Source organism: Conger conger, chromosome 10 (assembly GCF_963514075.1).
Source record: "Conger conger chromosome 10, fConCon1.1, whole genome shotgun sequence".
Taxonomy (NCBI): domain Eukaryota; kingdom Metazoa; phylum Chordata; class Actinopteri; order Anguilliformes; family Congridae; genus Conger; species Conger conger.
The window spans coordinates 37,105,396-37,117,447 of record NC_083769.1 but is presented as its reverse complement, the minus strand read 5'-3'; the positions used below and the strand labels follow the sequence as shown (position 1 = coordinate 37,117,447).

The 12,052-nt window shown below is 42.4% G+C and overlaps 2 protein-coding genes across 4 annotated transcripts in view; both read right to left on the bottom strand.

The window, feature by feature from the left end:
• The window catches only part of fgd1 (FYVE, RhoGEF and PH domain containing 1), a 49,091-nt gene extending 46,688 nt beyond the window's left edge, over positions 1 to 2,403 (bottom strand). The window contains exon 1 of the mRNA XM_061258085.1: positions 2,244 to 2,403. Within this exon, the coding sequence (XP_061114069.1) occupies positions 2,244 to 2,403 (160 nt within the window). The remainder of the gene's footprint in view (positions 1 to 2,243) is intronic.
• Positions 2,404 to 5,589: 3,186 nt separating this feature from the next.
• LOC133139419 (uncharacterized) lies at positions 5,590 to 11,144 on the bottom strand. Of its 3 annotated transcripts, none has more exons than XM_061258945.1 (10): positions 10,952 to 11,144; positions 10,303 to 10,551; positions 9,871 to 10,044; positions 9,439 to 9,596; positions 8,770 to 8,968; positions 8,067 to 8,163; positions 7,331 to 7,502; positions 6,991 to 7,188; positions 6,399 to 6,559; positions 5,590 to 5,978 (listed from the first exon to the last, which is right to left on the bottom strand). In XM_061258945.1, exons 2-10 carry the CDS (start codon positions 10,548 to 10,550, stop codon positions 5,889 to 5,891), a joined length of 1,497 nt encoding a protein of 498 aa, XP_061114929.1. In that variant the 5' UTR covers position 10,551; positions 10,952 to 11,144; the 3' UTR covers positions 5,590 to 5,888. The 3 variants fall into 3 exon arrangements, with proteins under 3 accessions (XP_061114929.1, XP_061114930.1, XP_061114931.1); XM_061258946.1 differs by lacking the exon at positions 10,952 to 11,144 and adding an exon at positions 10,888 to 10,951; XM_061258947.1 differs by lacking the exon at positions 10,952 to 11,144 and adding an exon at positions 10,897 to 10,946.
• Positions 11,145 to 12,052: the final 908 nt, after the last annotated feature.

The following is a 12,052-nucleotide window of genomic DNA, read 5'->3' as shown; positions in this document are numbered from 1 at the left end:
CACAGTTTAGTGCTCGAGTAAATACGACAAACTGACAGACACACATGGAGGTACACAATCGCACAAACACGAACGCAAACACAGACTCGCCAGCTGATGGTGACACACACACGTACATGCGCACACACAGACACACAGGGCACCATTTTCATCTCCTCTTGCATGGCTTGTTACTCTATGTACACACCCAAATGGATGATTACACAGCCATGAAAAAGGACCTGTGACCACATTGACTAAAAATCCCTTCTAAAACCCTTCCTCAATCTCTCTCACTGCTCATCAACTCACTCCCCCTGGCATAGACTTTAGTTTCTTCTGAATCTGCAATCTGATTGCTTTCTGAAGACTGGCCCATTTTTTTAAAAAGAATTGGCTAGCGTCACAGCTCTCAAAATGGAAAAATAATGTCATCATATCTACAGTCGACACCCATTGAATATTCTGCGATTAAACATTCTTTTCGCACTTCTGAGCAGACGCTTACAGTAAATGAATGCATCCAAGTGGGGCGGGATCATCCCCACATCCTACCAACCAAGCCATAGGACTGCCACAAACATTAACCACTATAAACATCCCACAGTTTGCTTGCTTATACTTTTTCTGCAGTCAGTGATGATCATAGAAATAAATGCCTAGCAACCTAGTCCACAGTCAAATCAGTTTCTTTCTTCAGAGAAACCACCCTGACTCCAATTCACAGCTGTCTGAAGTTATTAGGTTCTTCTTTCAGGAACTGCACCATTTTCTACCATCACTGCCAAACCAGTCCTGTCTCTGCAACATCCAACAATTTAAGTGTGCCGCACCTGCATCCTAGAACAACACAGGCAGCCAGCCAAGCGCTTCTTCTCCAAAGTGCAATGCATCAGCTGAGCTAGGGCTGTTAGGACACAGCAGGGTGTGCAGAACGCATGAAATCAACCATAAGTGGTGTTACTGGGCAACGGGATGGGGGATACTTTCCCCGCTGAATCCCTTCATCTCTGGATAACGTTATGGCCAATTACTCGATGCCTCTCAGGCAAACCCAGCCACTAGCATAAACACCCTATGCAGTTGTTTAGGGCCATAACCAGCCTTGGGTCACACAACTCAAGTTTTTTTTTAATGTGATGCAGTGATCCGTGTTGGGCCATTTTGGGACCACAACATATTCTTGCTTAGGGCCACCATAAACCTTGGGCTGACTGTACTCACAGGAATCCCAGTCATGGTTAGCACTGGTTTCAGTCTGGGCTGTTGGGTGCACCAATACACTGAACAAGTACAACAAATTTCCTGTCCAGTTTACCACTGTGTTTTCCCCACTCAAACATGCATTCCAATACCATCAGCTTCCTAATGGCTTTATGTGTCCAAAATTAAAAGTTTAACGATTTGGGAATTGACAAGATTTCTATAACTGAAATACTCTGTCTTTGATGCGATTAGTGATTAGAATTCCAACACATATTACACGGCCACACATGAAATGACTTGCTTTTAGTTATGGCCCTTCATCAGGGAATGTAGCCTACTGTAGATGTGGACGTAGACGTAGACGCATGTGTTTATCACATCAAAGCAGCCACCCAAGTCATGCCCCACCTAATTTACAAGAGAAAACAATCACTCTAAGGTCACGACAATTTATTATAGGGACAGAAGTTTGACATGAGAAATATCGGCGAATATAATAGTGACGACGTTGAAAGAACGGTTGCCTTTCATGGTTAGAGGAGATACAACTGCGCCCCCGTAAATGTGACGATCATTCGACACAAATCCTCATGCAGTTGAGATGGTAATATTTCAGGGCAATAAACAGGCCAAATGAGCTAAATCATAGTAGTTTCCTGATAGGTCAAGTGTTTTATTAGCCAAAGGAAGTTCATAATCACAAGACGGATCGAAAATTGAGTTTTTCATTTTGGCTCGGGACAGACAACAGACAGAGGCATATTCACAAAAACAATGACAACAATCATAAAACAAATAACTGCGAACAACAGGGGGTTAATTTCTACACTGCATTTGGAATAAAAAGTAGCACAACGTTTATTTTGTTGAATAAGCTACTGCAACAAGACTCAACAGAATGGCAAGATCAACCTGAATTCTTAATTAACTTAAATTGCCCAGTGATATCTTAAATTATCATGTGATGCAAGCAGCTACGGCTACGAAGCGAACAGATAAGGATTACCCAATGATCCACCAAAAAAGCAGGTACTGTGCCGCTGTAAAGCGGAACTCACCTATTCTTCGCAGGGGCGGGTGAGGACTCGGTAGACCGCTGCTGATGTGATAAGAGAACCGCATTGTTTTGAACTGGCTAGAGAATGAATTTGGTGTCTCTGAGGGCGACAGCGGTGGGGTAAAGCTGATTAAAGCGCTCTTTGGTCGGTTCAGCTGCATACCTGGGCAGTTACACAGGTATAATATATTTGGATATCTCCGCGTAAAAAGTGATACAAGATTAGGTTCCAGGTCCAGCGATTAATCCTCAGAGGAAAGCTGCTCTTCGACGTGGCCAGCCACCAGGCGCCCACTGGAGCTGTCTGTCCTGGTAGTCACTTTATTAGCTTCGTCGGCCCGTTTTGGGCTGCTAGTGGTAAAGAACCGTCTTCTCACCAAACTGCAGTGTCCAGCCAGCATGCACTCTTGCAGTACTCCACAACTGAATGTTCCATCAAATCCTCCAAGAAAAATGTAAAACGCCATCAAATAACTTAAAATCACTCCCTGTGCTGTGACAATCGAATCGCAATCATTAGCCTACATTATCGATGCATAATTACTTCCCATTTGTATGACCCGTTGGCTTAACGGCAACCATTCGCGTTCAAGCACTATATCAATGGCGATAGACAGGCTACGTCTACACTCTCTAGTCTAATCGCCGAAGTAGGTGACTCCAAAAGTGTTTACATTAGTTTCGGCTCAATTATTTGCCAGACATGGATAAAGACTATACATTTTTCCATCGCATCAGCATGGCATAACCTGTGAATGTGGCCAATTTAAATCCACGTCCAAATACAAAATCCAGAAAAGGTCTACAAATTCCAGCATCTTCGTTCCATTCTGATAATTCTAAACGGTATGGAGGGGAACAGTTTCAAACTTTTCCTGAAAACAAAAGCGCACGTAGAATGATCTCGCCAGCTGCTGAATATGCTCCTTAAAAAAACACAGTTCAGATTTGTGATCCAGATGTACTATGGTTACTAAAATTTGCGTCTTCCTCTGCTTCTCTGGTAAAATATGTATCGTATGTCTTCTTTCGCTGGAATGTAAGCCTCTAATAACAAATAAAGTGGATGCAAAAGGTGTGTAAATATTTATGGGGAACAAAGTAAATACATTTCACAGGGAAAAGTTGACCGGACGTCTACGTTAAACGGCAGCTTCAAGCTTTCAGACATCGACCTGGCTTCAGTTTTTATCCCGTTTCCTCTCCAAACGTTACCCAAAATATGCAAACTCAGCTACTTCTATCCAAATCCAATTCAGACTCCGCCGAGAACTCCAAACGCTGCATTTGAGTGTTCCTTGTTTTTTAAAAAGATATCCCGTGCTTTATCCCTCTTGAATTTAAGGACGCCGTTTTTCCTCCAAATTGACTCAGTCCCATCCCAGTTCTTCTCTGTTATCATCCGTCTTCTTATCCATTCTTTGTGTGAAACTTTGACGACACGGTCAAACTGCAGTTCCTGCGTGCGTTAAACTTAACTCCCCCTCCCCTCCGGTGTTTTTCCTGCTCCTGTGTGAGCGTTAGTTCGCCGACATTCGAAACCCAGTCTCACCCCCTCCTCCGCCATCTCCATTCCCCCCCCTAAAGTCTGTTTCTCATTTGGATTTTTTTTTTTCCTTCGAGGGTTTGTGCATGAAATTTGATCCTCTGAAAATCGTTGAAAAGATTCTAAATTCTGTTAAGAATGCCGTTCTCCGAAACTAGGGCTACACTTTTTTGTACGCCTGTCTAAACCTTGCTGTCATTGGTTGAAAATGTATTCTGTGGACCCGATTAAATCACGAATAACTGAAAGCTGTGGAAGCGGTAGAAGAAAGGATGGAATGAAGAGGAAAACATATTGCGTCTCGTGGATGGGTCATCGACTCATTCGACTTGACCCAAATTGTCCCAGTTACCAATATAGAGAAACGTTTTATATATATAACAACTGAACTTTCTGAAACATGTCCCGTTCAGTTGTATAAAATAACCAAAGATTGTGATGTTTTTCTTCATTTCCTTCATTCATTTTTCCCCTTTTAGTGTGAAAGGCCAATCACCTGGGCCTATTCACTGGAATTTCCTGTAAGTGTTTACATTCTATTTGAGTCTGTGCAGGTTTACCCACTCTAGATTGTACCAGCTGCACACTTTAGAACCACTCTAGAAATGTTATCTAGAGAAGGCCTGGCCACCTACTTCCATTAATATGAGCACATAGAATTAGATATATGTATAATTGTATATGAAACGAGAATGGTGGCTTGATTGTCTTTCTGGCTTTTCTGCAAGCTGTTTCAATGTTACTATTTGACTGAATTATTTTTAGAGGCTATTCCATCAGTAGAATGTCATTCGCGGATGCAGATACGAATTTCTAAAAAATATTATTTTAGATCTGTATTCATATACATTCGATATCGTTTTACCCATCGGGATGAATTAAATGTATGGATTTCTGCTGTGATTTTAAGGCATTAAGCCGCACTATTGGTGCATAACCAGCAGGTGTCAGTCATGTCAAAGAATTCTAGCTTCCAGACTGTGGATTTGAAGTTGTTAAGGCATCGACCCGGTTTGTAATTTTGACCAGTATGAATAATTCAGTTTGAGAATACATATTATTTTGATACCCGAATATGATTTGCTTGATTGTTACTTACTGGAACTTAAAAGTAGATATTTAACAGTAGTAACAGAAACATCCAAGTACACAGGAGAAGTACATTTCTTCCATTTCTAGCCTAATTAATAGGGGTGCAACAGTTCTCCAAATCCATGATTCAGTCAAACCCCGATTTGTGAGCCACAGTTTTTCTACTGTGGGGTTATTTTCCCCCAAAAAAACAAAAGATGTGGCCTTTTAAGTCAATATTTTAAAATATAAACACGTAACCACCTTGTTTGAAAAAAAAAAAAGTAAAAAATGAACTGGTCTAACTGCTTTACTTACAGGTCATTATCCCAAGACCAAAAAAAAACCTAATTATTAGTGTCATCTCTTCTGTTTTGGAAGGTGGGCATTTTTTAGTATTAATGAAAGAGGCATGGCTCAGTCGCTACGCAGATTTCCTCCGAACTACGCTAGGGACAAGTTCTGCAAAAATATCACTGCTTATTATGATCAGAAATCCACTCAATATCATAATAATGTATCATTAAAGGTGAAGAGGACCAGCGCATAAGTCCCTGATGTACTCCAATGCATTTTTCATGCAACTGACCTTTAGAATATGGGTACAAATTATGAAGCTCTACTCTGAGGTTATGAGGAAATATTTATTTTGATTAAATATTTATTTACATGACATTTATTGAGATAAAAACAAAGAGAACAACACATTCAACATGTAAAAATCAGGTAAGGTTTTAAGTTCAGTATAAAAGAGAATTCATCATAACATACATCACAACACACACAAAGGCAGAGGATCCAGCAAAATCCTTACAGCTTAAATATTAGATGCATATTCCGCATACTCACACCACTGTTCACACATGCAAGACAGACAGCGGTACACATACATCTCATTTGTACAGAGTATGTTTTACCTGCAAAACTGACTCAAGACTGTCCAAAAAAAATGCCCAAGCTAATACCCATCATGCCATTTCCCCTGCTCAGGGCGGAGGTATACGGAGCCTGAGGTTAGCAGCCATGTTCTCAGTCCTGGATCTCCAGTAGTGGTGCCTCAGGCAGTCTGTCCATCATAGAGCTCGACAGGGACCTCCTGCTCCGAAGATTGTACCGTGGCTGAAGACGGTTATGCAGAATGATGTACATGTTAGCACAGGCTAATAGTAAAGTCACATGGTGTTGTTAAGGCTACACAAAGATCACAACATGTTAGATTACAGATTCCCAGTTGATGCTATTTTGAAGATGTAGACTACACTGTATGTGTGTGTTCCTGGCTCTAAATGAGGCAGAGGCAGTACTGTAATCATGATAAAATGTACCACATCTTGTTGTAATGGGCAGTAATGAATAACGTGAGGACACCAGAATTTTGCGGAGGCAGCACAAAATATGATAGAGGCGACCACCTCAGAATTCTCTATGCAGAAAAAAATGTGGTGTATGTGCGTGTGTGTCTGTGTGTGTGTGAGAGATAATTTTACATCTGCTGCTTTGTGTGTATGAGATTATTGTGTGTCTGTGTGTGAGGCCTACCTGAGTGTCCTCCACCAGTACACTGTACACCAGGGTGGAAGAGGGACTGGGCTGATATCCTGAGGACCGGCGTCTCCCGCGCTTCTTGGGGATTTCCACGGCAGCGTGTGCCAATCCGGTGCCACCGTGCGGCAGTCCTATGCCACTGTCACCAAGATAAGCTGTGGCAACACACATCCACATTTGTTAAATGTGTACATGAATAATATTATTTGCGGTATATTATTTGACTTTTTGAGGACCACAAGCAAAATATTATTTGCTCCCTCCCCACTTTTTCCATGCCCAAGGAACCCCAAGGAACCCCCAGGAACTCCCGGGAACCCTAAACATTGCGGGCCCGACAGCATTCCCATTTCACCCCCTTTATGGGCAGGCCTATATGGAGGGTCTAAGAATTGGGGTCTATATAAGTTATTCCAGGTGGAAAAGTCCTTAGGTTTTCATAAGACCATGCTACCATGCAAATGAACGTGAATTCCCTGCCCTACAGCTCGTCCGTGTCCAGTTTCCTGAATAAAAGGCCAAAACTGTGCCAGCATCCAAGGGGGGGGTGGGACTATGACCTGTTACTGTTCTGTAGAGGACTTACTGTCTGCAACATCGGACAGAGAGGGCCTCTCCGGCACAGAGCGGGCATGAGAATGACCGGGGGCCAGAATAACGGACAGCTCGTGCACCACCCTGTCCACAGTCACGTTTTCCTTCTGAGTCCTCCTAATCTCTCCCTTCACACACTCCACTCTTCCCTGCATCCTCTGCACCATGTCCACGGCCCCTGTGAGACTTTCTGAACAGACAAAAACAAACTCAGAACTGGTCATATTTTCATGATAAAAAGACAAGACAGACAGACAGACAGACAAAGAGAGATGCAGAGAGAAACAGAGACCAAAAGACAGTGTGAGAGAGAGAGACTGAAAGAGACTCACCGGCTCGTTGCAAGGCTTCATGGAGGTTGGACTGGGTCTCCTTTAGCCGGGCCAGTATCTCCAGACTTTCCAGTCTCACATCCCGGAAGCGCACTGCGGAGTACACGAGGACCAGCAACCCGAGAAGTAGCATGGCCCGTCTGAGCAGCCCCACCAGCAGCTCGATGCGCTCCTTTACAGGAACACACTAACAATCAGCCCCACCAGCAGTGGTTTTCATTCTGACCACAAAGTCAACTACTGAATTTTAATGAGCTGTTAATTGTTGTTAATTAGACACTTCTTAATAGATTTTAAATAATTTAATCTCTCATGCCACATTATGTCTGATGTGGCTCTGCATGCCAAGAATAATAATGTCTCATTTCACGTGCCAGGATTTTTCAACAGCCTAATGCTTTAATCTTCAGCAATGTAGTTGTTTTACTGATAAAATAAACTTTAAATAATAAAATGAGTATGGTCCAAATTGCTGAAAGTGGTCACTGAAACTAAATCAATGAAATAATGATGTTTAGGGACAACATTGGGAAGAAATGAAATGCCGGTTTTCAACAACAGATTGATCAAGATATTGGCTGTAACAAAAACCAGCACACGCAGCGGTCCCCTAGGGCTGAGTGTGAGAACCCTACTCTATTCTACATCGGTTTATATGGACTCTACAGAGTGATCTTCAGTCAAACAGCATCAATGGGATTCAGTCTTTCAATATGATCAGGTCCCCAGTACTGACCATCTGTTGATAACCGGGGTTTACAGACTCCAGCACAGTCCTGCAGATTGTTCTCTCCAAGTACACATTCACAGCCACCAAGCCAAAAAGGACCAACCTGGACACAAGGGAAATTCACACAAAAATAATACAAGAGCTGGCATCACCCCAAGCAGTCTAGCAATCCCTTTGCAGCTGCAGCTATTTAGTGAAGTGTTTTGTACATTTCAAACCACACCAAGTAAGAATCAATCAATCATGTTAAAAGAAACTCCACTATACAACTCTTGAAGTTGTCAACTATGAACGCATACATGCAATGCTGGTTAAAATGCGACATTAATATGGAATAAACTTCTTAATTCTTCTTGAACCCTCTATGGTAGGTGAGAAAAGTGTGAAAGCTACCAGATTTAACAATTTTCCTGACAAAGAACCATTGAAGTAGATGGGGTTCCTCTATGGAGACACAGAGGAGCCTTCTGGAACATTTTCTTCCGATTGTGTACAATAGGTTTAAGTTTCATTTTAAGGAGACTTTGACGGAGACACACTGTTGGAGCCCCAAGTCAAAGCCACATAGTCAAACGTCAAGTCTAGGAAACATACCAGCTACTGTAGGCCAGAAATTAATTCTCATGAAAATAGTTCACTATTTTATAGACCACCAAAGCTGTATGGGTGGTACCCCGCTATCGGCTCCAGAAGCAGAGGGAGCCCCCACCTGGCCCCGGCTGTGCGGCGGGTGGAGGTCAGCAGGAAGGAGGCGCACAGCCCCAGGGTGTTGTAGAGCAGCGAGCTCAGTGTGTGCGACTCAGACATCACAAAGCTCTGCAGGAACGCCACGCGGCTGAAGATCTCGGAAAAGGCCAACTGCTGCTCCCGAGCGGAGTCCTGTATCTGTGAAAACACCTCTTTGACCCCTGTGAAACGGAAACACCGGGAAATTCTGCATTACTGTTACCGTGGCTGTGTGCGTGTGTGGTTGGTTCTGTGGTCAATCTGGCATGAAGTAATTTAGTAAATTGCCTCAATCAAATTTCAAATTAAATCAATTTTGTTGAAACGGTACACTTCAAATAAACTTTGCAAACCTGGCCTGACCCCACACAAGCAAGCCACGGGCAATGGTGGCAATGTAAAACTCATAGGATTAAGTGGATTTAAATGAATCATTGCAATGCTGCACACTGAACACACACCATGAGCTTCAGCAGGACTTGAACAAACCGCCCACAAAAAAAACCTTCACTTTCCGCTAACTACTGGCACCGTGTTTCAAAGACTAAAAGAGGAAAACTGCAAACTTGGAGGGATCTGAAGTGAAAGCAATTGGGAACACCCAAGAAACAAGATTGAGATTGTGAAAAAAGTATAAGAGAATGGGTGCCACCTTGCGTGGAGTCATGCAGGGTATGTTTCAGCTCCTCCCCGTTGCGTAAAATGGCCTCCTGAGTCCTTAAAGCAGCACCTTGGACCACAACCAAGTCTTCCGCAATCCGCTGAGTGGAAGCCAGCTGTTCAGCCACACCCGCTGAGCTCTCCGTCAATCTGCAGGAAGACCATCCATTAGTCCGGCGGAGCCACGTAGGACAGCCGATTCAGATCCATCTAAAAGTGCCCACCCCACTCCCAGCCAGAAATATTATGAAAAGTGATGACGAGCCATTCAGCCTGATTCATATTCATACAGTAAGGCCTGCATAGAGCTAGGTAGGCCAGAACTACCAAGGTGGACATTCACGATTGGGTGTGGTGGTTCAACCAAGAGAAAATTGTGGGCCAGCCCAGGGTACTGGGTAGCTTTCCCAGAGCTTCTACGCACCTGTGGATAGTGTTGTCTGCTCTTTGCTGCCAGCTCTCGCTCTGCAGGTAGTGGCAAATACTGTGGGCGTGAGTGAAAAACTCAGTGTAGGTGTTGAAGGCGATGGGGTCCATGTCTCGTGTACATTCCCAAACCTTGCTGTTGTCTGTGCATTCTGGGAATGGGCGGTCTGACCTACATTGGAGAGACACACCACACATCTGTCATTTAGATCAGTAGGGCACATTAAATTGCACACATTTTAGAAGAGTCATGAGTGCTAAACAAATGCATGTTTATGCATTGGCATTGAAATGATAATTCAAAATAACAGATGCATCAATGCATAGATGCATCAATCAAAACCGAAAGAACAAAAAAGGAGGGGGGGGGGTATTTTCTATAGTAAAAGTAGGCTGTCTCCATTATGACAATACGAGGTGTGTGTGTGACCTGCGCAGATGGCAATGTGCAAATGCCAGCGCTAGCTTGCTCTGTGTCTCCTCAGTGAACTCCTGGCAGCTCGTTTGGATCGTCTCTAGGGCACGCGACCAGCACGCGCCGTAGCGGGGCTGTGCCGCAAAGCCTTGCAGCCTCTGAAGTTCCGCTCGGCCCTCTCTCGCAACGTAATCATTCAGCTGAAGGGCGCAGTCAAACGATCGGCCCAGGACTGCCATGCAAATAAGCACGAAACTCCACATCCTGTAGATAACAGTGGTAAGGTAATGCGTTTTTGGGAATATATTACCAGTATATTTTTAAAGGAAGAGTGAAACTGATTAGGCTACTATAAAGTGCCTAAACTTGATATATTATTTCCTATACATGCAGCTTGGCAGGAAAAACTGGAACGTGATATAGCATCAACTCTAAGCTTCAGTGTTAGCTGAAGTTAGTTGTCTACAGATAATAGCTACATTAAGGAAGTATTGCTTAAAACAATTAACAGTTAAATGTAGCTTTTACTTCTTAACTTATTCTACAAGTAGCCTAATTTGCTATATACTCTGCCATGCGTATTAATCCCAAAAAACACACCTTGCTAACCTTCTTGTCTCAGTGATCAAGACTAACTAAGTGCGTGTAGATTCAAAGATCTTACCCTTTCCAGTCGGCCTCAAACAGGAAATATTGGGAAAAGAGCTAGGGTCATGGAAAGGTCAAGTGTCCAGAACAAATCCCAATTGGCTATAATATTTATTGTCTCAAAGCTACACGGTACCTTTCGGTTCAATGGTACCATTACTACCAAAACATACGTGCTATGCGTGCATCACGCTCAACACGTACCGTCTTTGATTATCCCAGACGCGGATGTGAAAGGCCACATTTGGGGGGTGGGGGATAATGTCCGGAGCACAGTTATAAGAGCAATATAAACTCATTCCTGAATTGAAATGGGCACATTTGTCTTTCTTTTATACTTGGAACTGGAGGTAAAATACTCGAAACACAATTTGGCGCTGAGCAAAATACACACGATGTAGGCTGCGTTTTTGTAATTTGAGCATGGTTTTGATTCGCGGTTTTGACTTCAGTAAAACGATCTCATAATTAATGACAATTATTATTATTATTATTATTATTATTATTATTATTATTATTATTATTATTAATAAGTGAGTTCTGGGAATGAGAATTACCAATGCTGTGTGGGTCCAATGTATGGAGCAGCCATCTGAATTATTTTGTACTTTTGATTCAAACATTGTCCTTTAGTTTGCAAACCACCATTTCACTGATTTCACATATGTGACTATTTTAGAGAACGAGGTCATTGATGAATGGATATCTCAAATATCTTGTTATAAATTACAGTAAAGTATTGGATGCAATAAGAGTAGCTAACACTAGATGGCACAAGTTAAAATGTGTTCAGCCACGTCTTCTCAAAGGCTTTCCTTGGGCCTCTGCGATCAATCCAACTGATTTAAGAGCCCATTGTGAAATTACCTCATACTTTACCGCAAATCCGAAATCCATATGAGCAGTCATCAAACCTTTAATGACCCTTCAAGAGTGACTAAACAAGCACAGTCTTATATTACAAATCACACAAATATGTACTACACTAAAATAACAGGATATGGAGATAGATTTAATTTTAATGTAATGAATTCATTAATTATTATTATAATAATGCATATTCCATCTGCTACAATAATATAAAACCAAAAGTAAGCATAGTAATACAGATTTATTT